The sequence below is a fragment of the Armigeres subalbatus genome, chromosome 1, assembly GCF_024139115.2.
Source record: "Armigeres subalbatus isolate Guangzhou_Male chromosome 1, GZ_Asu_2, whole genome shotgun sequence".
NCBI classification, from domain to species: domain Eukaryota; kingdom Metazoa; phylum Arthropoda; class Insecta; order Diptera; family Culicidae; genus Armigeres; species Armigeres subalbatus.
Window position 1 is genome coordinate 65,290,365 of NC_085139.1, and position 26,908 is coordinate 65,317,272.

Sequence of the window (26,908 nt, forward strand, 5' to 3'; positions counted from 1 at the left end):
TAATGATTTCAAATATCATACAATAACTCTGTTGATCCTTGAATGTTCAATAAAATATTCTTTTTCAAGAATATTAAAAGAACACATTTGTCATTGTCATTAAAAACAATTCGAAGACAAATATCAAAAGTGGTAGTTGTTTTATACAAATACATTCCTCAACATTAAACAATCGGTAATCACCCAGTCAATGTCTGTGAAATAGAACTACATGATAATGATACATGATAACTAAACCTTCAAAGGTAGATTTTTAATAGAATACTTACTGTTATTTGTCATTAGGCATAGTAAACAGCCTGGTGTAGTTTTTTAAGTACTCACTAAATGGATAGAAACAGATTTGCAAAAATTCCATTATTTAGTACTTATTGGAAACATTAAATTCAATTCTCAAATTTAGCAACCAGAAAGAGAGTATGTACTATTAGTCGTTTTATTCCATACTAGTCGACCCGGCAGACGTTGTCCTGCATAGTAGGCGAAAATGCGCGCTGTGAACTGCCCATGCAAAATTTCCATACGAATGTTAAGTTTAGTTTTTCTCGATTTACTCAACACTACTCGTGACTTTGCATGAGGAAATATCACATAAACCCGTCCGAAACTATAATGAACGTTTCGGCTGAAGGAATGAAGAAAATCTATCCAACCGTTTCCGAGTTGTGCGGATACGAACACAGACCATTTCATTTTTATTATATAGATTTGTTCTCAACAATCAATTCACAACATCACTGCGATCTATAGAACAATTAAGAAAAACAATAAACACGATTTTTGGGAAAACAAACTTTGAGGGCAATTTTGTTATATTGACAACGTTGCATTTCTCCTCTTAGAGATGATAATATCATGATGATATTATACACGTCAAATGAAATTATATATGAGTTCAATTGAATCGCATATACTGGCTTATGCAATCATTGTCGACAATGTTGTACAAGATGTAATAGAATGTCTTTTACAGATTGTATCCGCAGATGCAATATTATCATTAGGTATGAATGATTGCTTAACAATTGCGTACACACGGAGGTACCAGGTAGCTTCTGGACTATGAACTAGAAGGTCAAAGGATCGAAACTGGAAGCTAAGGCTAAATTTATATACTGAACATAACATTAACTAATAATCAACTAACAGCATGTCATAATGATTATGTTTCGACCTAAGAAATATTTTTGTTGCAAATACAATAACACGTATGTTTTTATGATAATATAATGTATGTATGTTTGAACTGTTTTTTCAATGCTAGATTTAAAGTGTAACAGTCCAATTATGCAACTTTATAACTGAACATATGCGATCTCTGATAAAACCATCATGATTGTATATTGATTAAATTGAAATGGAATACGCGCGATATCTATGATGCCAACAGATTTGATCGATATAGCCTCCACTTTTGTTCAATAGAAGGAATCTATGCATTTTATACAATCAAATTACATCGTATAAGGGTGCATTAAACAGAACTAAAAGTTAGTTATGTATGTGAACCAATTTGTTGGCTGGGATCTCTCTAACTTTAATTTATTTATTTGTTTATTTATTTATTTAATTATATAATTTTTCATCTGATTTGATAGTCTACATGAAGACGATGAACTAAAGATTTTTCATTCGATGTAAAATCGTACCAAACGTTGCTGAAATCCTGAAGCGCTGATGTCGAAATCGAATTGAACGGAACCTTCGTTGAAACGGCGAATCATGTCGACTAAGCAACTGTTGGCAGCGTAGTTTGTGCTTTGAACTTGCTTATATAGCAATGATCTTGGCCGAAGTGTTCGAGAAGGTACGTAAAGTTGAGTCCTGGCTAGTAAATCAATGCTCGTACTCGACAGCAAAATTTTGATAAAACTGCTTGCGCCACATTCTCCGTTTGCTAAGGTTATCCAGTCCCAGCAGGTCATGCTCGTTTTTGAAACACGTTTAACAGCTCGTTTGGAGATAGAGAATTTATCTTCGCTCATCTAAATATTCCACTACCTACAGTGACCGGCGTAATAAAAAGCCCACTCGCCGTTTTTCATACAAAATGGTCAACTTTGGAGATCTAGATCTCGATTGCGTGTGAACCAATTTTGCCGATAATTTGACCAGAACTCAGATATAACTTGAATTTTACCACACCTGAGTTTCGACCATATTGATTCATAGGGTAAAAAACTATTGCGGTAATACCAAAATGATTTTATGGCAAAAGTTTATTTTTTGAATATCTTGATTAGCTATATCAGCAGTAATCTGCCACTGTACATAATGCAATTAAAGTATATAACTACTGTGTTGTAAGTATCTCAAGCGCCATTTTTGCTACAATACACCTGAGCGTGTCTTAGTGCACTAAATATAATTCTATACTTACTTCATAATTGCACTGAACACTTTATGCGAACACCTCTCGCCCTTATATAAATACTCACAACACTCACTCGCACTCAGCACATTATGTGAGCACCACTTGCGCTCATTAAAAAAACCATACCGGACTGAGCTTTTTTTAACCATAGTCGGACTGAGCTTTTTTTTATGCGAGCACCACTCGCACTCTTTACGAACATCAGCAACATTAAGTCACACTGAGCACTTTATGCGAGCACCACTCGCGCTCATTAAAAAAATAAACCATACTAAGTCGAACTGAGCTTTTTTTATGCGAGCACCACTCGCACTCTTTACGAACATCAGCAACAGTAAGTCGCACTGAGCACTTTATGCGAGCACCACTCGCGCTCATTAAAAAATGAACCATACTAAGTCGTACTGAGCTTTTTTATGCGAGCATTACTCGCGCTCTTTACGAACATCAGCAACAGTAAGTCGCACTGAGCACTTTATGCGAGCACCACTCGCGCTCATTAAAAAAATGAACCATACTAAGTCGTACTGAGCTTTTTTATGCGAGCACCACTCGCGCTCTTTACGAACATCAGCAACAGTAAGTCGCACTGAGCACTTTATGCGAGCACCACTCGCGCTCATTCAAAAAAATGAACCATACTAAGTCGTACTGAGCTTTTTTATGCGAGCACCACTCGCACTCTTTACGAACATCAGCAACACTAAGTCGCACTGACTTCATGTGAGCACCACTCGCGCTTATTCAAAAAATAAACCATACTAAGTCGTACTGAGCTTTTTTATGCGAGCATCACTCGCGCTCTTTACGAACATCAGCAACAGTAAGTCGCACTGAGCACTTTATGCGATCACCACTCGCGCTCATTGAAAAAAATAAACCATACTAAGTCGTACTGGCCTCTTTTATGCGAGCACCACTCGCGCTCTTTACGAACATCAGCAACAGTAAGTCGCACTGAGCACTTTATGCGAGCACCACTCGCGCTCATTCAAAAAAATGAACCATACTAAGTCGTACTGAGCTTTTTTATGCGAGCACCACTCGCACTCTTTACGAACATCAGCAACACTAAGTCGCACTGACTTCATGTGAGCACCACTCGCGCTTATTCAAAAAATAAACCATACTAAGTCGTACTGAGCTTTTTTATGCGAGCATCACTCGCGCTCTTTACGAACATCAGCAACAGTAAGTCGCACTGAGCACTTTATGCGATCACCACTCGCGCTCATTGAAAAAAATAAACCATACTAAGTCGTACTGAGCTTTTTTTATGCGAGCACCACTCGCGCTCTTTACGAACATCAGCAACAGTAAGTCGCACTGAGCACTTTATGCGAGCACCACTCGCGCTCATTCAAAAAAATGAACCATACTAAGTCGTACTGAGCTTTTTTATGCGAGCACCACTCGCACTCTTTACGAACATCAGCAACACTAAGTCGCACTGACTTCATGTGAGCACCACTCGCGCTTATTCAAAAAATAAACCATACTAAGTCGTACTGAGCTTTTTTATGCGAGCATCACTCGCGCTCTTTACGAACATCAGCAACAGTAAGTCGCACTGAGCACTTTATGCGAGCACCACTCACGCTCATTCAAAAAAATGAACCATACTAAGTCGTACTGAGCTTTTTTATGCGAGCACCACTCGCACTCTTTACGAACATCAGCAAAACTAAGTCGCACTGACTTCATGTGAGCACCACTCGCGCTTATTCAAAAAATAAACCATACTAAGTCGTACTGAGCTTTTTGTATGCGAGCACCAATCGCGCTCTTTACGAACATCAGCAACATTCCCAGTAAACCACATATCGTATAACAAACAGCAAATAAAGTCGCATTTGCGTCCATCAAAAATCTGAATCGCATTGTATATCAAACTTTGTCAGATTATTGTCAAAGGATGTTGTATTGAATGCATCGTATACGATAATTTTTACCGTAGTGAAATTCAATCGTAATTGTGTGAATAAAAACTCGTAATGACTTATGCTCCTTGTAATATGCTATGAGTGCGAATTAATGTCTATGTGAATCGTAATACAATCGAAATCACTTCAGTCCAAACGGCTTGTTGAATTTTCAAGCAGTTGTTAAGATATAAATTGTGTAGATTATGTTGGGCAAAAATCTAAATCAGTTTAAGATGTGCAGTTTGGTGCAGTGGTAGAGTATCCGCCTGCAAATCTACAGATCGCATGTTCGAGACTTGGTGCTGGCAGGATTTTTTTTTATTTTTCATATGTTTATGTATAATCGTAATACTGTTCTCATGATGTCGGGAAAAATCATATAATAAAACTCGTATGTACCTATATCGCCTCCACTTTGGTACGTATATAGCCAATCTGTGCATTATATACGATTAAGTTGGTTCTTATATAATAACCTATATCAAGAGATATAGGTACCAACATGTTGACTGGGTTAAGTCGCACTGAGCACTTTAATTGAACCTACATATTAAAGATGTTAATTAATCGACGCATTTTGTTAGTACTGATATCAAAATTGATACCATTAGCAGAAGAGTTAAGAGAAGTTGTGCTGATCCGCGACGAAGGATTGCAGAAATCGTTCTCATAACGAACAACAATAAAAGAGGCAAAATCCTCTTCGAATTATAACAAGCCATGAAAACAAAACTATCGCACTTGTATACAAGTTGGAAAAAAAAACTGATTCGGATAGGCGGCCCCCACCGATGGGGTTAAATGAAACGCATTGTTTTCGCTCATTTGATGTTGGGGACCACATTTTTTTTCGCACAGCTGTATAAAACAAGTTGAAATGCATTATCAGAACAGGTGCCCCGCAATTGGGGCTTATTAAAAGAAATTTATCATGGGTTGTAGCCCCCCAAATCAGTTCATTTTCGTAACAGGTACCGAAAAACGTACAGGCCTGCCTTTTTAAAGTTAAATCTGGAAAAGCAATTTTGAGGGTTAGTTGAAGAATTATTTCTGTCGATTTCGTTGCATTATATGGATTCAAAACACCGTTCAAATCTAAGCCCATCTAGTGGACAAATATTGAAACTGTAACAAACATCCAAATTATGGCGCCTTTCAATGCATCTTAACACCTAAAGCATAACCACGTGATTGGGATGTAGAAATAAATCAAACCAATAAGTGGGGCACATCGCAAGGATTTGTTCGCACTCCAATACAAACAGGTTGAATTGAAAACAATGTAAACTTTTCACTCTTTCATCGACTCACAGCTGAAATGAAATTTCCCGGCGATTCCAGATATGCCAATGCGGTCCGGTTTTAAATTCAACGCACAATCTTAAATATGTACTCACCATTGATACCCTTTTTTTGTGCGAACACATCACTTCCACATTAGATAAACAACACAATTGCTCCCGCTTGCTTAAAACCAGATTCTAAGGGTAGTTTTTTTTTAATGAAAATCCAGCAGAATCGCCAAATGTGGAGTTTATTCTAGCTGTAGGCAAGCGGGAGCCTCTGAAACACCTTATGCCACTGATGGTTCACTACGCGTGACTGACGATACATTTCCCGATTGCTTTGATTGCTAATGATGTGGTTGTCAGTTCTGGTTCGCATTAAGCCTACTTAGATGGTTTAGGAGTTGTTGGATATTTGCTGTATATAGTAAGCAACAAGTGCTATTTCGCTGCCACACACCTACCTCCTCGTGGCGCTGGCCGAGATACGAGCAACCTTGAGGAAGATCGGATAACCAACCCCGTTAGGAGCAAAGGTCGTATACTGATGATACTGGAAGGGGAGGTTTGCTCCTCTCCGGAGGTGCAAATCTTACTGAGCGTCTGTTCTCCATGTTAGGAGCAGCTCACAACAGCGTCTGTTCTCCATGTTAGGGGCGGCTGATCATCGTCCGAGTACCAGCGAGGGACTCTAAGTGAAACCATGGTCCACCGGGAATAAGGAGGAATGGTCCTCCGGTTGTTGTCAGGCCCTGCAAGCCAGCCAAAAAAAAAACATACGTAACGAACAATCAACAAGAGAGTACGGACCGTAACTATCGGCGAAGACCACTGCGATGAAAAGGGACTAGCGATTGGAAGCTCGGTTCATGGAACTGCAAATCTCTCAACTACATCGGGAGCACACGCAGACTCACCAATGTGCTAAAGGACAATGGATTCAGCATCGTAGCGCTGCATGAGGTTTTGTTCGAAGGGATCAATGGTGCGAACGTTTAGAGGTAATCATACCATCTACCAGAGCTGCGGCAACGCACACCAGCTAGGAACAGCTTTCATAGTGATGGGTGATATGCAAAGGCGCGTGATCTGGTGGTAACCGATCAATGAGAGAATGTGCAGGTTGAGGATCAAATGCCGGTTCTTCAACTTCAGCATAATCATCGTCCATAGCCCACGTTTCGGAAGCACTTATGATGATAAGGACGCATTCTACGCACAGCTGAAACGTGAGTACGACAGCTGCCCAAGCCACGACGTCAAAATCATCATAGAAGATTTGCACGCTCAGGTTGGCCAAGAGGAGGAGTTTAAACCGACTATTGGGAAGTTCCGCTCACCGGCTGACGAACGAAAACGGCCTACGACTGATTGATTCCGTCGCCTCCAAGAATATGGCCATTCGCAGCACCTACTTCCAACACAGCCTCCCGTATCGGTACACCTGGAGATCACCACTGCAGACAGAATCACAAATCGACCACGTTCTGATTGATGGACGGCACTTCTCCGACATTATCGACGTCAGGACATATCGTAGCGCTAACATCGACTCTGACCACTATCTGATGATGGTTAATCTGCGCTCAAAACTATCCGTCATCAACAATGTTCGGTACCGAGGACCGATGCGGTACGACCTAGAGCGACTGAAGCAACCTGATGTCGCCATTGCATACGCGCAGCATCTCGAGGCAGCGTTGCCATAAGAGGGCGAACTCGATGGGGCCCCTTTTGAGGACTGCTGGAAAATAGTTAAAGCAGACAGATTCTGGATGACAAGGACGCGCTGCAGCATGGCACCCGGCAGAATGTGGAACGTTGTAGACGGTAGCGGAGACAGCAGATCCGCCTTTTCCAGGAGAAGGAACGACGCCTGGAAAAAGCGGAGTGCGAGGAGATGGAACAGCTGTGCCGTTCTCAAGAAACACGCAAGTTCTATCAGAAGCTCAACGCATCCCGCAAAGGCTTCGTACCACGAGCCGAAATCTGTAGGGATAAGGATGGGAGCATCCTGACGGACGAACGTGTGGTGATCGAAAGGTGGAAGCAGCACTACGAAGAACATTTGAATGGCCCTGAGAGTACAGGCAGTGAAAGTCAAGGCAGCGGAGGAGATGACTAGGTCAGTTCAGCGGACGATGGAAGCCAACCAGTCCCCACCTTGAGGGAAGTTAAGGATGCCATCCAACAGCTAAAGACTAATAAGGATGGTATCGGAGCTGAGCTCATCAAGATGGGCCCGGAAAAGCTAGCCACTTGCCTGCACAAACTGATAGTCAGAATCTGGGAAACTGAACAGCTACCGGAGGAGTGGAAGGAAGGGGTTATATGCCCCATCTAAAAGAAAGGCGACAAGCTGGAGTGCGAGAACTTTCGAGCGATCACCATCCTTAATGCCACCTACAAAGTGATATCCCAGATCATCTTCCGTCGTCTGTCACCATTAGTGAATGAGTTCGTGGGAAGTTATCAAGCCGGCTTCGTTGACGGCCGCTCGATAACGGATCAGATCTTTACTGTAAGGTAAATCCTTCAAAAATGCCGTGAATATCAGGGTGGCATACGACAGTATAGACCGTGTAGAGCTATGGAAAATTGTGGACGAGAACAGCTTCCCTGGGAAGCTTACCAGACTGATCAAAGCATCGGTGGATGGTGTGCAAAACTGTGTGAAGATTTCGGGCGAACACTACAATTCGTTCGAATCACGGCGGGGACTAAGACTTTCGTGCCTGTTGTTTAACATTGCTCTAAAAGGTATCATGCGGAGTAACCGCCGGGGTACGATATCAATAGAACCAGTCAATTTATTTGTTTCGCGGATGACATGGACATTATCGGCCGAACATTTGCAAAGGTGAAAGCTGTTGAGTATTCCTTTTAGCTATGTAAGTTTTCTTTTAACCTGCGCTTAATGGGGAAACGTCATTAACAGTATAATGTAAAAATAAATTTCCCCAAACTAATTTGCATGCAAACTTGAAACAGCTTGTGCTAAATCAGTTTTAATCCAAATGAGCTCACATTTTCAGAGGACACTCAGAACATGGTAAAGAATCACATGAGCACTGTGGAGCAAAATCGATTTTTTGAACCACCCTACTGTACACCCTCATCTAAAACGTGAAGCAACAAAATTTGGACTGGTGGTGAATGCATCGAAGACAAAATACATGCTTGTGGGCGGAGCCGAGCGCAACAGGGCCCGTCTGGGAAGCGGGGATACCTTCGAGGTGGTCGAGGAATTCGTCTACCTTGGATCCTTGCTAACGGCTGATAGCCCCCTGGAAATGGTCGCAACTAACTCAGCTCAACTGGCAACAAACAAGCAAGAACAAAATAAAAGTACATGAATTAGAGCTGAGTGTCAAAAACGCTAATGAAATAACAAGACAAGAGAGTATATAGTTAACTAGAAAATACGAATCCCAGTGGAGTTGAAACTCCTTTTAAGGTATTCTTAAAATTCTAATTCATAAATGAAACTATTAATTATCACTAATAAAGGAATTACTAAAAATGACATGCAAAGATTTATCGAAATTAAACTAAACAGCTTGAAGTGGAGTAAATGGTTTAAAGTATAAATTCATTGATGTTTTCTTTCAAATACAGTTTAACTTTCAATTTGAATTGGCATTTATTGGTTATCAGTTTCAGCTCCATTGGTAAACTATTGAACTTCAAGGGACCTATATAGGATATTCGACGCTGGCCATGGTTTGAAAATGCTCTAGAAAGTGCTAAATGTCCAGTTTGTCTTGTATTGTGTGGTACATTTACAGAATGCAAGCTAATGTTTGAATGTATTCTATTATTTATTATATAATAGACCATAACGAGACTTTGAAGTTCACACAATCCAATAAGTGGTGAAATTGTATGTGAACTGCGACCGTACAAATCAATGGTTTGGTGTAACGGTGGCAGCTTAAAAATAATTTTAAGGCACCTATTTTGCAAAGTTTGGAGTCGCAGTAGTTTAGATCTAGATGCACGACCCCATACTATAACTACATACTGCAATTGAGAGTGGGTATGAGCATGATAAAATTTCAATAAAACGTGCTGAGGAACAAAACAAGAAACTCTACCAAGAACTTCGCATAATGTGGCTACGTTTCTCTCGACGTGTTTTATATGTATTTCCCATGAAAACTTGTAATCTAGATGTAAGCCAAGGTAAACGAGTCGACTTTATCAATTGCAATATCACCGAGTTTGGGGTCATCATGAATCGGTAAACTCTTTCTAGGTGATTGAAAAATCATGTACTTGGTTTTATTAATGTTCAGTGACAACAGGTTACTGGCAAAAATGATTTTTGATTTTTCTAAGTCCCGATTAATATGATCGATGACTGTGGTTGGACTGATGTCAGGATAGAATAACGCCGTATCATCAGCAAACAGCCTAGGAGTTCCATTTAGTCGTAAATTCCCAAGATCATTAATATAGATGAGAAACAGTAAGGGACCAATGTTACTGCCTTGTGGAACTCCAGTTGAATTTTTTTCTATAGCACTCTTGTGATGATTAATGCAGACATACTGTTTTCTTTCACTCAAATAGCTTCTTAGCAGATTATTAGCCACACCTCTCACACCATAGGAGTTTAACTGGGCCAGTAAAATATCATGGTCCAACGTATCGAAGGCTTTTTTCAAGTCAATAAATAGAGCACCGACAATCTTCTTGCAATCTACCTCTTTGGTTATGAAGTCCACCAGCTCTACCAATGCCGTTTCAGTGCTACAAGATAGTCGAAAACCATACTGAAATTTATATAGTAGATTATGTCGCCCAAAAAAGTTTAACAACCTGTTGACTAACAATATCTCGAACACCTTACTAAACACTGACAGCGTTGAAATGGGACGATAGTTGTCCAGTAAACAAGGGTCCCCCGACTTAAAAATTGGCAAAACTTTAGCTAGTTTAAGGCATTCGGGATACTGCCCGGTTGAAATTATTTTATTGAAACTTTCACTTAAAATATTAGAAAAAACGGAAGCAAGCAAGTTTGCAAAAATATAGACTCTCTAATTGAATGTAGCTGTTCTATAGGATTCTGTATATCAGTTAATGGTATACTATTGGCCAAGTTTTGCCCTATATTTGAAAAATGATTATTGAACAGATTACATACTTCCAAATTATAATTAATGATACTACCGTTCATATTTAAAGCAATTTTATTTGCAGTTTTAGACCTTCCAAAAATTATATTAATATGCTTCCAAAGTTTACTATGTGTAGTGTTATTCAGAATGTTTGCATAATAAGTTTTTTTGAAATATTCTTAAATTTCTCAACCTTTTTAGATACATGGTTTAACATGGATTTTGCATGATTATCTTGGGGATTACATTTAACTTTTTTCAGGTGATGGTTTTTAATCTTAATGAGTTGCCATAGACCTAGGGTCATCCAGGGGCATTGAGTTCCTTTAATTTTGATAAATTTTGTTACAATAGTAGTGCAATCTTGTAATAAATTGTTGTATTTTGTGACTATGTTAGTTAGGCAGGAGTTAACATCATTTACGCAGACAATACTATCAAGATAGGCTTTGAAATCGGCATTAAGTTTATCGTGATTTTTTTTTTTACTAAGTTCCATTCGGTCATTCCGCGCAGTTATTTTAAGACTAGTTATAATGGGAAGATGATCACTAATGTTGCTAACAATTGTATCATTTTGTAACGCCGAAGCATACCCAAGCGAACAAACTGCATGATCTAGTATATTGGAACTTGCCGGTCTAATGGCAAAAGTATTAGTACAAAGATATCCGTACGACTCAATTGAATTCTTGTATTTAACAACAACATTATTGTTTATTAAATTAATTGGTATGTTTATGTCTCCAACAATAATCGTTGGCCAATTTTCTAACATCACTTGAAAATTATTGAAATGAAACGACGGAGGGCGATAAACGCCATGAACATTATAATGAAGACCGTTCAGTTTTAGGCCAACATGCATATGGTGAAATCCATCCAAGCAAGTGTTTACATGTATTTGATGTTCAATTGTGTTTCTAACATATAAAGCCAACCCCCCAGAAAAGGAATCCCTACAAGAAAAATTGATTTGTAACCGCGAACATTGAAAAGTGAGCAGTTAACCTCCTTAAGCCAAGTTTCACATAACACAATAACATCCACCGAAACACACAAATTATCCAAAAATTCTAAAATATTATCAAATTTATCAACAACATCAATACCTCTAACATTCCACTGTCCACGAGCCGTTTGCTGTGACATTTTCATTGAAGTCGTCTACACAGTCATGGAAGAAATTCTTTAAATTATTCATTATTAAGTAAAAGTACAAAACCAATAAGACAAATAACAATCACAAGTATTGAAATAATATTTTTTACAAAGTCTGCTCATTGCACATTCAAAGTCGTAACGGTTTTTTATTGTTATAGGTATCGCGTTTTCATTCAGTATGTATATGACCGCACCTGCCAGGCCAAATCTGTATTTTATATTTTTGTTGTACACTACGCATTTCATTCAGAACCTCCATCGTCGATGAAGTCAATTCATCACGAATAACGATGCGAGAAGGCTGGCCGTTCATTCGAAGTGAGTTATCAACAGCGGTGGACATAAGCTTTCCAATCTCTTTTTTTCGTAAAAAATAGATTCTTTTTCAACTTTGGAATAAACACAACTTTGATTGGTGCCACATTATTCGGATTTTTAGGAGAGTACAGTCGTGTTGCTGAGATAATCGAGTGACCATTCAGAGTCACCCCTATTGTATGTACTGTTTTACGAATTAGGAAGAAACATAATATTGTTGGAGATAGCATCATTCGCTGTTTTGTTAAAGCCCGAGCAACACAAGTCAGACAAAAATGGTTGCAGCAACTTTATTGTGACCAAATCTGGTCACATATGAGTTGCAGTAACCTATGTGATACATGTGTGCTACTAGGGAGGCATTTTCAAGTTTCCCAACCGTGGATTTCAAAATTAGTTCTGATTCTTTGAGAGTATCAATTTGTTTTCGAAGAGTAATACTTTAAGATTTAAACTTATTAAGCTCCTGGACCATCATATCAAATTTTGAAGCCAAATAATCTTGCGATTTCTCAATTGCAGTAGCTACGAACTGAATTTCACTCTGACTGTTTTCATTTCATTATCAATTTGAGACACTATGGACTTTATTCCAGCACTTACTAGGGTTGTCAATGTTGTTTTTATGGCCTGCTTTTGAATTGCACATTTAGAAAGTTCAGCACATTTTGGATCACAATAATAGGTATTCTGTTTTATTTTATGTTTTGCTTTTGCGGAAATATTCTTGCATTTGAAGTGAGTACTTATGGAACAATAAGTACAAGTAATAGAGCTATTAAGATCGAGAATTGCAAACCGAACACGACATGCTGGGATTTTCCATCCTGACACAGAAAGTTAAACTATACCTAGAGAAACACTACAATTCACAAATAAACAAATTAAAAAATGAAAATAAAATTAAAAAATAAATTAATGATTATGATTATAAAGTAGTATATTCAGAAAACTTCAAAAAAATTTACAGCAACTATCAGTAATTAATAAATAATAAATAATATACTCAAAGGGTAAAGGAACGGAACAAACAGATTAAAATTGCTCTAAAAAACAATGAACAAACCTTTGAATAGAATGAATGATATTAAGATTGTTTTGTTGTTCTATTTTAAACCACATTAGTAACACAATACACAAACGCAAATTTACAACAAACTAACCAATGAAACACTACAACATGGATTAGACACCAGACTGTCTTTTGTCTTCCAGATTCAAAGGTCCCACGATGCTACTTATCATAACAAGCAGCTGTTGTCGTTCAAAGATCTTTCCATTCGATTATTAAATTTGCCTCTTTCCGACCACAGCCGTCTCATCTACACACAAGCTGTCTGAGCACAGTGCCATGTATTGAGCATGGGCCCTTGCCTGCAAAGCACAACCACCTTAGAAGTGTACGATCAGAACGTACTAGATCAACGAACAATTCGAGCAGGCTTTCGTCATAACGTTCGAGCCACGGAACAGAGTACGGATACTCGCGATAAAAAAGGTGTTGGTGCGATATACGATTATCGTTTCGGATACCTTTAAGCAAACTCGCTTTTACCGCAAAGTATTGCTAAAGCTGCAATACGGATTTAATTAGAGCAACTCACAAAGTTATAATTTCCAACTTACGGATTAGTGTCCAAATTAATTCAACCGCACAGAACTTAACAATTTAGAGATTAATAATAATAATCTATAAGGAACTGAGAAAAAGTTTTAGAATTAATGTGGAAATAATAAAAAAAAAAGGATTTACTTTTTATAATACTGCCTTGTAGAATTCTCAATTTATAATTCGCAATTCATCCCGAGTGACACATTCAAAGTGACATTTCGTCGTTTGACAGGTTTAGAGCGTTACCCACTTTTGCCCAATAGGCCCACATTGCATCGTGCTCGAGGGGTACTCATCGTCCGCAACATTCTCCCCCACGTGTCGCTAGAACTTCGCATCTGGTTCGGCGTCACTACTACTACAAACGTCCAACAACGCCAACTTTATTACTGGTCGATCTCGCAGCACCGACCCATCAGGAATTTGTACGTCTGCCCGACGTGCTATGCCATCTTTACCCGGATATGCCCTCACTACACGACCCCTGAGCCACCTATTCCTCACTCTCTCATCCGCTATTACCACCAAGTCACCCTCTCGTATATGTCGAACATCTTGGAACCATTTCGTTCGCCGTGTTATTGTCGGCATGTACTCTTTCAACCAACGACGCCAAAAGTTGTCCAGCGTGTGTTGTATCCTATTCCAACTTCCCTTCAGAGCCAAGCCCTCCTCCACTGGTGTTTTTTCAGGTTGTTTCACCCCACTTGAATTCAACATCAGAAAATGATTCGGGGTCAATGATTCGTGATTGTCACTTTCAATCGGCACAAATGTTAGGGGCCGCGAGTTAATCATATTCTCGGCTTCGGCTAGAAACGTAGCTAAGGATTCCTCGTCAAGCTTCCGTTCGAAAGGCAGTTCTCCCAGCGCAACTTTGACAGACCGAACCATTCTCTCCCAACATTCCCCCATGTGTGGAGCTGCCGGTGGATTAAACTTCCATTGTGTCTGATGATCCGTAAAAGTACTGCTGAGTTGGGCATTAATAAGCTTGATCTCGCTCACCAATTCCCGATTGGCACCGACGAAGTTAGTCCCTTGGTCCGAGTAAAACTCCACTGGTGCTCCTCTACGCGCTATGAACCTCCGTATCGCTTTCTTGCATGAGTCGGTTGACAAACTACTGGCTATCTCGAGATGGATCGCCCGCGTCGCTAGACATGTAAATAGAGCGACCCATCTTTTTACTGCAGATCGTCCAACTTTAACGTAATATGGCCCGAAGTAGTCTAATCCGGTATAAGTGAACGCTCGCCTGAATGGTGTCAGTCTTGCTTGCGGCAACGGTCCCATCCTCGGTGGTACCGGTTTAACATTATTCACCTTGCACCACATACACTGTTTTTCACTAACCGAACTTGGACTCTCAGACCTGGTATGTGAAATCTCTGCCGAACCTCATTGATCACGGTCTCGTTGTTGGCATGACGAAATCTGCGATGATACCAGTCGATCAGCAATGTGGTTACGGCATGTCCCTTCGCTAGTATTATGGGGTACTTAGCATCGTAAGCTACGTAGTCACTTCTGTTGATCCTACCGTCCATACGTATAACACCATGTTTATCCATAACCGGTGACAACTTCATCAGCGGGCTTGTTTTCTCCAGTCTCTTCGCGCTGCTTGCTTGTGTGTTGTACAATACAGCTACTTCATCCGGATATGCATCAGACTGTACCAGCCTTCAAAGTATTTGTTCTGCACTCTGCAACTCCGCCGTCGTGAGACATCCTTTTTCTTCTGGCACTATCTTGCAGCGTCGTTTCAAGTTAGTTACGAAACGATGCACGTAGGCAACGCATCTTAATAATCTCTCCCACTTTGAAAATTTTTCGTAACTCAAAAATGGTTTCATCAGTAGATGACTCATTATATACGCTGGACGTAATTATTCTTGCGTCTCCTTCGCGCTTGATCGTATATCTTTCGGCCAATCCGGTTGATCGTCATATAGGAATAGAGGCTCCTCCATAATTCTGCTACCTGCTTCCAATGTCGCTCCTCTTCCCCACTTCGTGGCTTCATCGGCCACATTGAGCTTTGTTGGCACCCACCGCCATTCTTCCGCTGTTGACAAGCTCAAAATTTCACTTACGCGGAATGCAACGAACTGGCGAAAACGACGAGGATCGTTACGGATCCATGAAAGGACGGTCCACGCATCGCTATGAAAAAACGTTTTTTGAATCTCCAGAGAATGATTTTCAATTATTGTTTTCTTCAACCGAGCTCCTATCACTGCTGCCATCAACTCTAGGCGAGGAATCGATAATGGCTTGAGTGGTGCCACTTTAGTCTTTGATGCAACGAGACAACAACGAACCTTCTGTCCATCAACGATACGGAAGTATGCACAAGCTGCGAAAGCCTGTTCCCTGGCATCTACGAAGATGTGTAGTTGCAACGAACTGTACCTAGCTGGATGGTACCCGGGAAATAACATCGTGGGATCCTAACATCATTCATTTTCCGCAGGACCATTAGCCATAGCTTCCAACGCCCGAAGACATCCAATGGAATCTGTTGATCCCAGTCGATGCTAGACCTCCAGACATCCTGGATTAAGATTTTTCCGTGGATAACGAAGGTTGCCACAAGTCCCAATGGGTCGTAGATGCTCATAACCACTCGCAACATTTCCCGTTTGGTCGGCACTAATGTACCTTCGATCAATTCACGAATGTCCTCACGAAGTTCAACGTAAAGGTGAATACATCCTTCTCGGGGAGCCAGACGATTCCTAGCAGACGTTCAGCTTGGGTATCCCCAACAAAACGTTTTACTGTAGTGGGGTTATTTTGTCCTATACATTCCAACACATTTTCATCGTTCGATATCCAGTTCCGAATGAAGAAACCTCCTGCCTTATGAACTTCAGCCACTTCCAGCGCTAACTGGACCGCCTCTTGTGTTGTGTTAAGACTGTCGAGATAGTCATCGACATAATGCCTCTCCTTGATTGCCTTGGCTGCTCTAGGGTGCGTTGTCTCGTGATCATCGGCGTTTCTATTTTTCACAAACTGCGAATGAGTGGGAGAGCATGTTGCACCGAAAATTGCCACGTCCATTACCATCGTATCCATCGGCAGGTTTGGTGAGTCCCTCCACTTGTATAGTTGTGCAGAGCGATCTTCTTTGCGAATTTGTATCTGGTGGAACATTTCCATTATGTCCGCACAAATGGCCACTTGTCGTTCACGGAATCCAAACATAACTCTCAACAACGGAACGAGTAAATCCGGGCCACTTAATAACTCAGTCTGTATTCAGGGAAACTCCTTTGACCTTTGCTGCCGCATCCCAAATCACTCGCACCTTTTCAGGTTTTTTTGGATTTAATACCACCCCAAGCGGTAGGAACCATACACGTCCACGCTCAAACGCGGCCAACTCTGCAGCGGTGGCTTTATGGGTATAGCCCTTTTCCTGCATCTCTGTTATTTGTCGGCGGACGTTGATGTATAGCTCTGGGTCTCTATTGAGCCGCTTCTCGAGGCAGACGAGACGCTTCTCTGACATGAGTTCGCTATCTGGAAATTGAACTATATCATTCTTCCACAGCAGACCCGTTTCGAACCTACCGCTCACAGTGCGTTTCGTTGTCTTCTCTAGAATTTTTCGGGCCCGTTGCTCTTCCACAGATTCTACTTCTGAAACCACTGCAATACCGAGACTTTCAAGCGCGAAAAATTCTTGTACATATGAATGTAGCGCTTCACTTGATGATTTCGTGTCTATGAACATTTGGCGGTGTGGAAGCTGTTCAATTTCTCCGCGCAAACTTCCGTAAATCGTCCATCCAATGCGCGTCTTCGTTGCTTTTGGCTCACCAACCCGCCCTTCACGCAATTTCAGGGTTGCCAGTAGGTGAATGTTGCTCAGCCCAATCATCAATCCAGGAACTGCTGCGGTGAAACTTTTGACTGGTAATCCTCTAAGATATTCATATCGTTGGGCCAATTCCTGGAAATCGATGGTTTGCGCAGGTAAGCCTAGATTTTCAACAATATATACTTCGGAAGCCTTGAACAGCTTATCACTGCCACCTGCTGAGCACACAATTTCTTTTGAATTCCACCGGTCCAATGGATACACAAGGATTCAGTATTCCCTTCAAGCCCAAGCGCGTCCGCAGTCGACTGTTCTAACATGGTAACGGAAGATCCATCGTCGAGAAAGGCGAACGTGTTGACTTGACCTTTAGGCCCATAAAGCGTAACGGGTAGTACACGGAACAATGTTGATGACGTAACTTTACGGTGAACTGCAACAGTAACATCCTTTGCTCCTTCTTTCGTCGTCTTTGTCTGTTCGCTATGTAGTAACCGATGATGACGCTTCTGACAACCGTTCACTCCACAAATTTCTCCACGACACGGCCAACGAGTGTGCGCCGTCAGGCACCGACCACAAAGTTTCTTCTCCTTCACCTCCTTCCAGCAATCTTCAATGCACAGTTTGTTGAACGTTGCACAATTGGGTGTCTGGTGACTTCCTCCGCCGCAGGTTAGACATTGCAATACGACTTCGGTTTTCTTCGGCGGAATGGACAACTTGCTCTGTTTATGATCCTGATAAGATGCCCCGAAAGTTTTACCTTGACTTGAGTCTAGCATTGCATGGGCATTCACGAACGCCTTATCTTTGCCCCTAGGTCGATCATCCTTACTTACTCTTGGTTGGCTTATCAGAGGCGTGGCCACACTACTGGTTGCGGATGCAACCTTCTGCATGTAGTCACCAAAACTATTAAGATCTACGATTGGCAGACTTTGCTGATAAAGCGCCCAGTTAAACTTAACGGTAGCGGGTAGTTTCTCAACCAGCTCCTGCAATAGAATGGGATTGGATAAATGATTTTCCATCCCGACTGCTCTCAAATGACCACACAAGTTTTGCACCATTAAACCAAAACTGACCCAGGTCTCCAATCGATCCGACCGCGGGGCTGGAGTATTGCGCACTTTCAAGATCATGGTGTTTACTATTTTCTCCGGTCGTCCATACAAGGTCTGCAACGTCGAGATGATCTGATGGATCGATGACGGGTGTAAAAGAAGACTGCTAACTGCATCTCTAGCCGTACCTTTGAGACATCGCTGTAGCCTTAGCAAATTCTCCGAGTTTGTGTATCCACACGCGTTTGTAGAATGCAAATAACTGCTATAGAACATTGGCCAGTCTGTAGGATCTCCAGTGAAGGGAGGGAGCTCTCTAGAGATAACTTGCCTGGCCGGAATTTGTTGTTGTGATGGTCCAGAGGAAATAAGGTTGAACCATAGTTCTCAACGGGAAGCTTACCTGGTTGAAAGCTTGTCGATGATCATGTTGTGGATCGACATGGGGAAACATGGGTAAATTCATTGGCAATTCATGTGGCGAGTTTACATATAGAGGTGAACATTGGCATTGGCGACGTGGTAGTATATTGAGATCGACAACCAGTTGGTGTGGGAATCGAAAACTTATCTGGCATATTGAGAGGAGGTACTCAAAGGGGCTGTGTTTATTGAATTCCATGGTATTGTGGATAAATGTGGTGCACTTACCGGGGTAGTGATTTGGCATTGTGGGTTACCTGGTCCTGCTTGTGTACTACTTTGTGGTAGTATTCTTCCGATACTCGCTTCGCTCATTAACAGCACTGGTGATGGAAACCCCTCTTGACGTGGCGTCGCTGAAACCATGTCGTTCACATTTCCACAAGCGCCGTCTTGCTTCTCCTCGAAACACGCCTTCATGTCCAGGAATTCTCGCTCTATCTTACGTAACCGCTGCAACTCCGCATTTCTTTTGTCCAATTCCAACTCTCGTTGCTTTTTAAGCTCGATCTCTACATTTTCTCGCTGTTGTAGTTGCCGCACTAGGTCGTTTTCCCTTTGACGCTGTAACTGGAACTGTTCTTCGTTGATATCTTTCAATTGATTGAGTTTATTAACTAGATCCAACTCTCGTTTTCGCCGTATTTCGATTTCCTCTTCGTGTAACCCGTGTTTTCTTCGTAGATCCTCGGTCTCTCTACGCCACTTCTCGTACAAGGGCAATGGGTTCTTCGGACGAGCACCTCTCTCGGTAGTTTGAAGTGTAGAACATTCAAGCAGATCCACGAAATGCTGAACGTCTACCAGGGGCACAATACTCTCCGGGTTCACTGCTTTTGCCTGGCATTCATCACCTCCGACGGATATGCTACCAAACGTCTTCTCCAAATCAGTGTTTGCTACGCCTCCAATGCTAGAAGATGGGTGACTCTCGTTGACTTCATAGATTGTTTCTATTGCACAAGATCCCGTCTTCAGTGGTGTGGATGTGATCTGTACCTTACTGCGTTCCACCGAATCCCTGGCTAATGTATGACTGCTCTCAACACATCCGCCGGTTGACTTCCCGACATCGTTGTTCGATCCCGCGGCACAGTTTTGTTGCTGGATCCAGTTTCTTACTCTGCTAGTCTGATTCGTCTGACCACTATGCACGCTCGAAGCTTCGTCATGCTGCTCTAAGAGATCATACTTTCGCGCGATGTACTCTTTCTCACGCTCCAATTTATCTAGGGTAGCCTGTTGAATCTTCTCTTGCAATGCACGTTCCTCCTCTAGGCGTTGCATCTCACGTTCCAATCGAACCCTTCGTGAACTAGATGTGCTTGACCGCATAGATGCCGAAGTTGGTGGTGGATTCGTTATTCGAGGGACGCAAAGTACACACGAAAACGGCTGAGAGTGAACTGTTCTGTGACTCACTCCGGCGCAGGAAAAATGGTACCACTTCTCACAATCCTTACACTGCACCATGAACCACTCGGCCTTATTGGGACGTTCACAAGCGCCGCAATCTTTTTCATCCGCTCGTTTATCATCGACTACAGTAGCTTCAAAGTTTGCATCCGATGACGTCACAGATACAACCTCATGTTGATCGTCATCATATTCTTCTGCTAACCGCGTCCGCGATCGAGGTTTGCCGTACGACCGATCTCCGGTGCACGATACCGCGCGGATCCATAATCCCTTTAGTTTCTGTTGGTGCGATATACGATTATCGTTTCGGATACCTTTAAGCAAACTCGCTTTTACCGCAAAGTATTGCTAAAGCTGCAATACGGATTTAATTAGAGCAACTCACAAAGTTATAATTTCCAACTTACGGATTAGTGTCCAAATTAATTCAACCGCACAGAACTTAACAATTTAGAGATTAATAATAATAATCTATAAGGAACTGAGAAAAAGTTTTAGAATTAATGTGGAAATAATAAAAAAAAGGATTTACTTTTTATAATACTGCCTTGTAGAATTCTCAATTTATAATTCGCAATTCATCCCGAGTGACACATTCAAAGTGACATTTCGTCGTTTGACAGGTTTAGAGCGTTACCCACTTTTGCCCAATAGGCCCACATTGCATCGTGCTCGAGGGGTACTCATCGTCCGCAACAAAAGGAATTGAAAACAGCTCAAGGTATATAATCGAATGTAGTCAACAGTCGCACACAATAGCAGCAGCAGTCACACAATCTCTCCACATGCAATGTAGTTTAAGTAGTAAAAAATATGCCAACAAAATTACATGAAAAATGTTTATACTATTTCAACTTTATGCTCTATTATAATAACACCAGAGTTATCTTCACAAAAAAGCAATGTTTTACATGTTTTTTTAATAAAAATGTTCGTTTGTTCACAGTAAAAATTGCAAATAATAATGGAGCGCGAAATCACCGTTTAATCCACTACAAGCCGTGTTGCCAGAATTCACGAATTCATTTGAATTCCAGAATTCAAATGTTAGTCGTGAAATACGAAGGCGCATCATCTGCATCAGCCGGAAATGGAAACGGAGCCTTCTTGATGCACGGAATAAACGTAGTGCCGATATCGCGTCTGATCATCACCTCCCATCGGCGAAATACGCCTGCGCATTGCGCGGATTCGCCGTCAGGAGGAGAGAGTTGGACGACGGTTCAGCACACTCCAACTGGAAGATGCCACGGTGAAACGATCCTTCGTTGAAGAACTGGAGACGCGTGCTGCAGATATTCCGGAAGTGGGCAACGTGGAAGACCAATGGACCGCCATCAAGAATGCCTTCATCGCCACCAGCGAGAACAATCTGGGTGAACTGCGCACCCAGAGAAAACAATGGATCACCGATGAGACCTGGAGGAAGATAGAGGAGCGAAGAGAAACCAAAGCCGCGATAGAGCGATCAAAAACCAGAGGAGCCAAAGTCTTAGCCTTAGCCTTAGCCATTTGCCTCCTCTACGATATCTCACGATGCTTAAGCGGGGCGAAGATGAATGCAACGATGCCTGTGAAAGACGCGAATGATCAGTTATTGACCAACCCAACTGACCAGCTGGAACGCTGGTTCGAGCACTTCGAACAACCTTTTCAAGTGCTAGCCAAGCCACCACCACCTCGGCATGATCTGCCTAGGATCCAACGTATAACACGTCAATACCGAAGCTCCAACACTGCTAGAGATTTAAACAGCCATCCAAAGCATGAAATCGAATAAAGCCCCAGGGGTCGATCGCATATCAGCAGAGATGCTCAAAGCTGACCCCATGACATCCGCTCAACTACTGCATCGTTTATGTTGTAATATCTGGGACTCCGCAACTTTCCCGGTCGACTGGATGCAAGGTATCCTAGTGAAGGTGCTCTGACTGTATGCGATAACTGGCGTGGCATTATGTTGCTGTGTACCGTTTTCAAAGTTCTAAGGAAAGTTATCCTAGTCTGGATTCAAGAAAAGATCGATGCGATTCTGTGTGGACCATATTGTCACGCTCCGCTTCATTCTGGAGCAGGTCAACGAATTCCAAGAGTCCCTTTGCTTGGTATTCATTGACTACGAAAAAGCTTTCGACCGTCTCAATCACGAGAACATGTGGGGCGCCCTAAGACGCAAGGGGGTTCCTGAGAAAATCATCGGCCTCATTGAGGCACAGTACGAGGCCTTTACGTGTAGAGTGCTGCACAATGGGGTCTTGTCCGACCCCATCCGGGTCGTAGCTGGTGTGAGGCAAGGATGTATTCTGTTACCCTTACTGTTTCTCATCGTAATCGACGAGATTCTGGTAGGTGCGATTGACCGTGAACCAAACCGCGGGCTGTAATGGTGGCCTATAACCATGCAGCATCTGAACGACTTCGAATTGGCTGATGATGTTGCACTCCTCGCTCAACGGCGCTCTGATATGCAGAGTAAGCTCAACTACCTTGCCGAGCGCTCCTCTCCGGCAGGCTTAGCAATCAACGTCAACAACGCCGGGCAACCAATGGAGAATGTTGAAAGCTTCCAATATCTTGGTAACCAAATGGCGTCAGACGGCGGTACCAAGATCGATGCGCCTACGCACGGATAAAGAAAGCAAGGGCTGCCCTTGCGAGCTTAAGAAATATCTGGAAAAACAGGCAGATAAGTGAACGCACCAAAATACGAATTTTCAACTCTTACGTGAAATCTGTGCTGTTATATGCTAGCGAAACATGGTGTGTATCAGTGGAGAACACTCAACGGCTGCAGGTGTTCATCAACAGATGCCTGCGGTATATAATTCGGGCCTGGTGGCCTCACAGCTGGATCTCAAACAACGAGCTCCATCGTCGTTGTCACCAGAGGCCGATAGCAACATAAATTCGGGATCGGAAGTGGGGCTGGATCGGCCACGCTCTACGTAGGGGTGGAAACGAAATCTGTAAACAAGCATTAGACTGGAACTCAGCGGGACATCGCAGCAGAGGCAGACCCAGAGGCTCATGGCGGCGAAGCCTCAATAAAGAAATAAAAGAAGTCGACCGAAATCTAACTTGGTAACATGTTAAAGCTTTTTTTTTTTAATTTCTTTATTAACGTGATTTTTTAAGGTTTGACATAAGTTCATCACGGTAACATGTTAAAGCAATATCCGGGCAACGCTCAGGATGGAGATCTTTCAAGTCGGCCCTTTGAACCACCGGAGGTGTACAGGATTCATAAATAAGTAAGTAAGTGTGCAAAGAAGCGGCACCATCACAAGATCGCATATGCTCCTGAGATTTGCGGACGATATCGATATTATCAGGATTGATCGCTGTGCCGTGGAAGAGGCTTTTGTGCCTTTTAAGAGGTAGACAGCGAGGGTCAGACTCACGATCAATACCAGCAACACGAAGTACATGGTCGCTGGCAATCAACGTGGGTTCATTAGTGGTGGTGGTAGTGAAATGGTGCTGGATGGTGCAAAATTTGAAGTGGTGGAAGAATTTGTGTATTTTGGAGCATTAGTGACGTGCGACAATGATGTTACCCGCAAGGTGAAATGGCGTATTGCAGCTGCAAATAGGGCTTATTACGGACTTCGCAACCAGCTTAAGTCCCGTAGTCTGCAAACGAAGACAAGAATCGCACTGCATACTACTCTGATTCTTCCGGTGGCTTTATACGGCCATGAAACAGGGACGGTAAAGGAGGCGGATCGGCGAGCTTTCGGAATGTTTGAGCGTGAGGTGCTGCTATAAGGACAATACTCGGCGGTAAACAGGAGAACGTTATCTGGCGGCGTTGCATGAATCATGAGTTGTACCAGATGTATAAAGGGCTGGATATTGTTGAGCTTATACAACATGACCGACTACGGTGGGCTAAGCAAGTTGTTCGTATGCCGGAAGAACGTCAAGCGAAGATAATATTCAGTAGAGAACCCGGAAGAGGCCGCAGGCTTCGTGGAAGGCCGCGTACACGATGGCTTTTTGCAGTTGAAGAGGACCTCAATGTTCAGGACGACTGGAAGGGATTGATCCAGGATCGAGTCCAGTGGAGAAGGAAACTCCATTCGGCGTAGGTACATCGAAGATCTTTAGCCCATCAAGTATCAAGTAAGTTATGTGATTTTTTGTGTAATAGAAGTTCATCGCACAATATTGAAAGAAGTCTTAAAATATTTTTAGGATTAACTTCTGAAAAAATCTTGTGTATAAATTGTGTATAAAAAATCGTGGAGTAATATCCTTGAACAACTTCCTGAATGAATATAAGAACTAAATTTCATCAAAATTTCATCAGAAACTTCTTAACTAATATTCTAGTTGGGATTATCATAAGATTTCAAAAGCAAATATGGATCTCCCAATATTCAACAAGAAGAAACACACGAAAAAAGAACAATTGCGTTAATAGCTTCGTATTCTTTTTTCCACGTGTCTGTCTCACTAATGTGGTTTTATCCGTTTTGGAGTTATAATTTAAGGAACTAGCGTAGACTTGTGAATAGTTCTTTCAAACACATTGCTGTTACTCGCCCTGTCGCATTTGAATGTTGTTATTCAGGGGGGCCTCCAAACTAAATGCTACGAAAGAAGAAAAGTGATTCAATAAACAAATCACAACTCCCGCATCTGTCGACCTTGCCCCATTCATCTTCATTTTCGCACCTGAGTTCGAATCGAAGTCAGGCAACAGAGCAGGGCCACGATGATGGGGATGAAAAACTCACCACACCAAACGAGGGTCAACCATTCACCACTTCTTCCCATCAATACGCAGCTGCTGATCCGGTCCACTGCGATGGAGTGGGCCAGTCCGGGCCGGTCGTTGCCGACCAGACCGACCGGCGATGACGACGGTGATATTCCACAGCACTACGGCAAAAGAAATCCTATTAAGGCTGCTATATTTACACTCGACAAATCGTTTTTTCATCTGCTTCATTTTATTTTGTTTCTCTTTCTCTTACTTTGGCGGTCCTGAGGGGGGAGGAGTATTCCTCTCTTCTACAAGTTCATTCGGTTTTCGTCACGTTTTAATTCATTGGTTTGACTTGGAAGTGGTCTGGGGAATGATGTGGACGGGAAGGGGAGGAATTGTTTCCGTTACTGATCCTATGCTTCGGTTTGGGATTCGATGGCGGAGAGGGGGGATCAATATTTACACAATCACCGGATTATTGCTTCGGTTGGGAGGGATTTGTTGGGGACGGGATCAAGGGGGCAGGGCAAACACTTACAAGCTAGCTACTCTTCCACGATACTGCTCGGCTTGGGACGAAAGCTTGACACTTAGCACACCTACGTGGTTTCAGTTTTTTGCTTCTATTTTTTCCTAAATGCTACGCGAGGTGAGATCTTCGGGGAATGGATTGGGTTTGGACGGGACGTGCTTGATTGAGGGATTGGGTTTTGATGGGCGGGTAGGGATTTGTGGATTAGTATTTACAGCTGGATGGAGAATATGTGACGGCAGGGAGCAATCTCACCTCGAGCGAATGTTTCTAACTTAATCTAACAATTGAATCTAACAAACAACAATAACAAATAACAATAGCCTTATTTAGAGATTTGTTGGAGGACTTGGGTTTGGTTCGGAAGGCTAAAGAAGAAATTTTAGAACTGTTGGTAACGAGCTGGACCGGTAGGTCCCGATGGTGGTCCGTAGGTGTTGGCTGGAGGTCCGTAGGTATCGGCTGGCTTCTTCTCGTTGGCCTTGTACTTGATGAAGTAGACTTCGGGCTTGCTGGGTTCAGTTGGTTCAGCCTGTGGCAGTTCCAATGGTGCCGGGTCTTCTGGCTTCTTGACCAGCACGTAGACCAGAGTCTTGTGTTCGTCCTGGGGCTGGGGTGGGATGGTTTGCTGGATTGGTGCTGGAGGAGCCGGAGCCTTGATGAAGATGATCTTGTAGTGCTTCTTGGGGATGGGAGCTTCCAGGACGGGGCTCTTGATGATTTCGGTTGGCTCCTCTGGAGGGACGTGCACGTAGACGTTCTTGGTGATCAGCTTCTGTACCGGTGGTGGTCCGTATTCATGCGATGGTGGTCCGTAGACTGGGGCCGGGGGTCCGTACTCGGGTGCTGGAGGTGGTCCGTATTCGGCCTTCGGCGGACCGTACTCCTGCTTTGGTGGACCGTACTCATGTTCGGGCAGCTGGAGCTGCTTGGCCGGCAAGACGATGCGTCCCCGAGGCGGCTCCGGGAAGGCCGTTGCGCAAGCAACGCAGGCTAGGATGACCTTTAAAACAGAGAGATAGAAAAGTTTGTTAATGAAAATGTCTATTCCTGTTTTTTTTTATTTAAATTATTCAATTTCGAAAACCTAATTTCTCCATCATTCTACATATT

The 26,908-nt window shown here is 42.5% G+C and overlaps 2 protein-coding genes across 2 annotated transcripts in view; one reads left to right on the forward strand and one right to left on the reverse strand.

Moving 5' to 3' along the window:
• Window positions 1-26,908, forward strand: part of LOC134226509 (uncharacterized) — a 952,521-nt gene that overhangs the window by 382,438 nt on the left and 543,175 nt on the right. The gene's annotated exons all lie outside the window — the stretch shown is intronic.
• LOC134208866 (uncharacterized) overlaps window positions 25,486-26,908 on the reverse strand; it is a 58,639-nt gene continuing 57,216 nt past the window's right edge. The window contains exon 2 of the mRNA XM_062684845.1: window positions 25,486-26,798. Coding sequence (XP_062540829.1) covers window positions 26,178-26,798 — 621 coding nt within the window. The 3' untranslated portion in view covers window positions 25,486-26,177. The remainder of the gene's footprint in view (window positions 26,799-26,908) is intronic.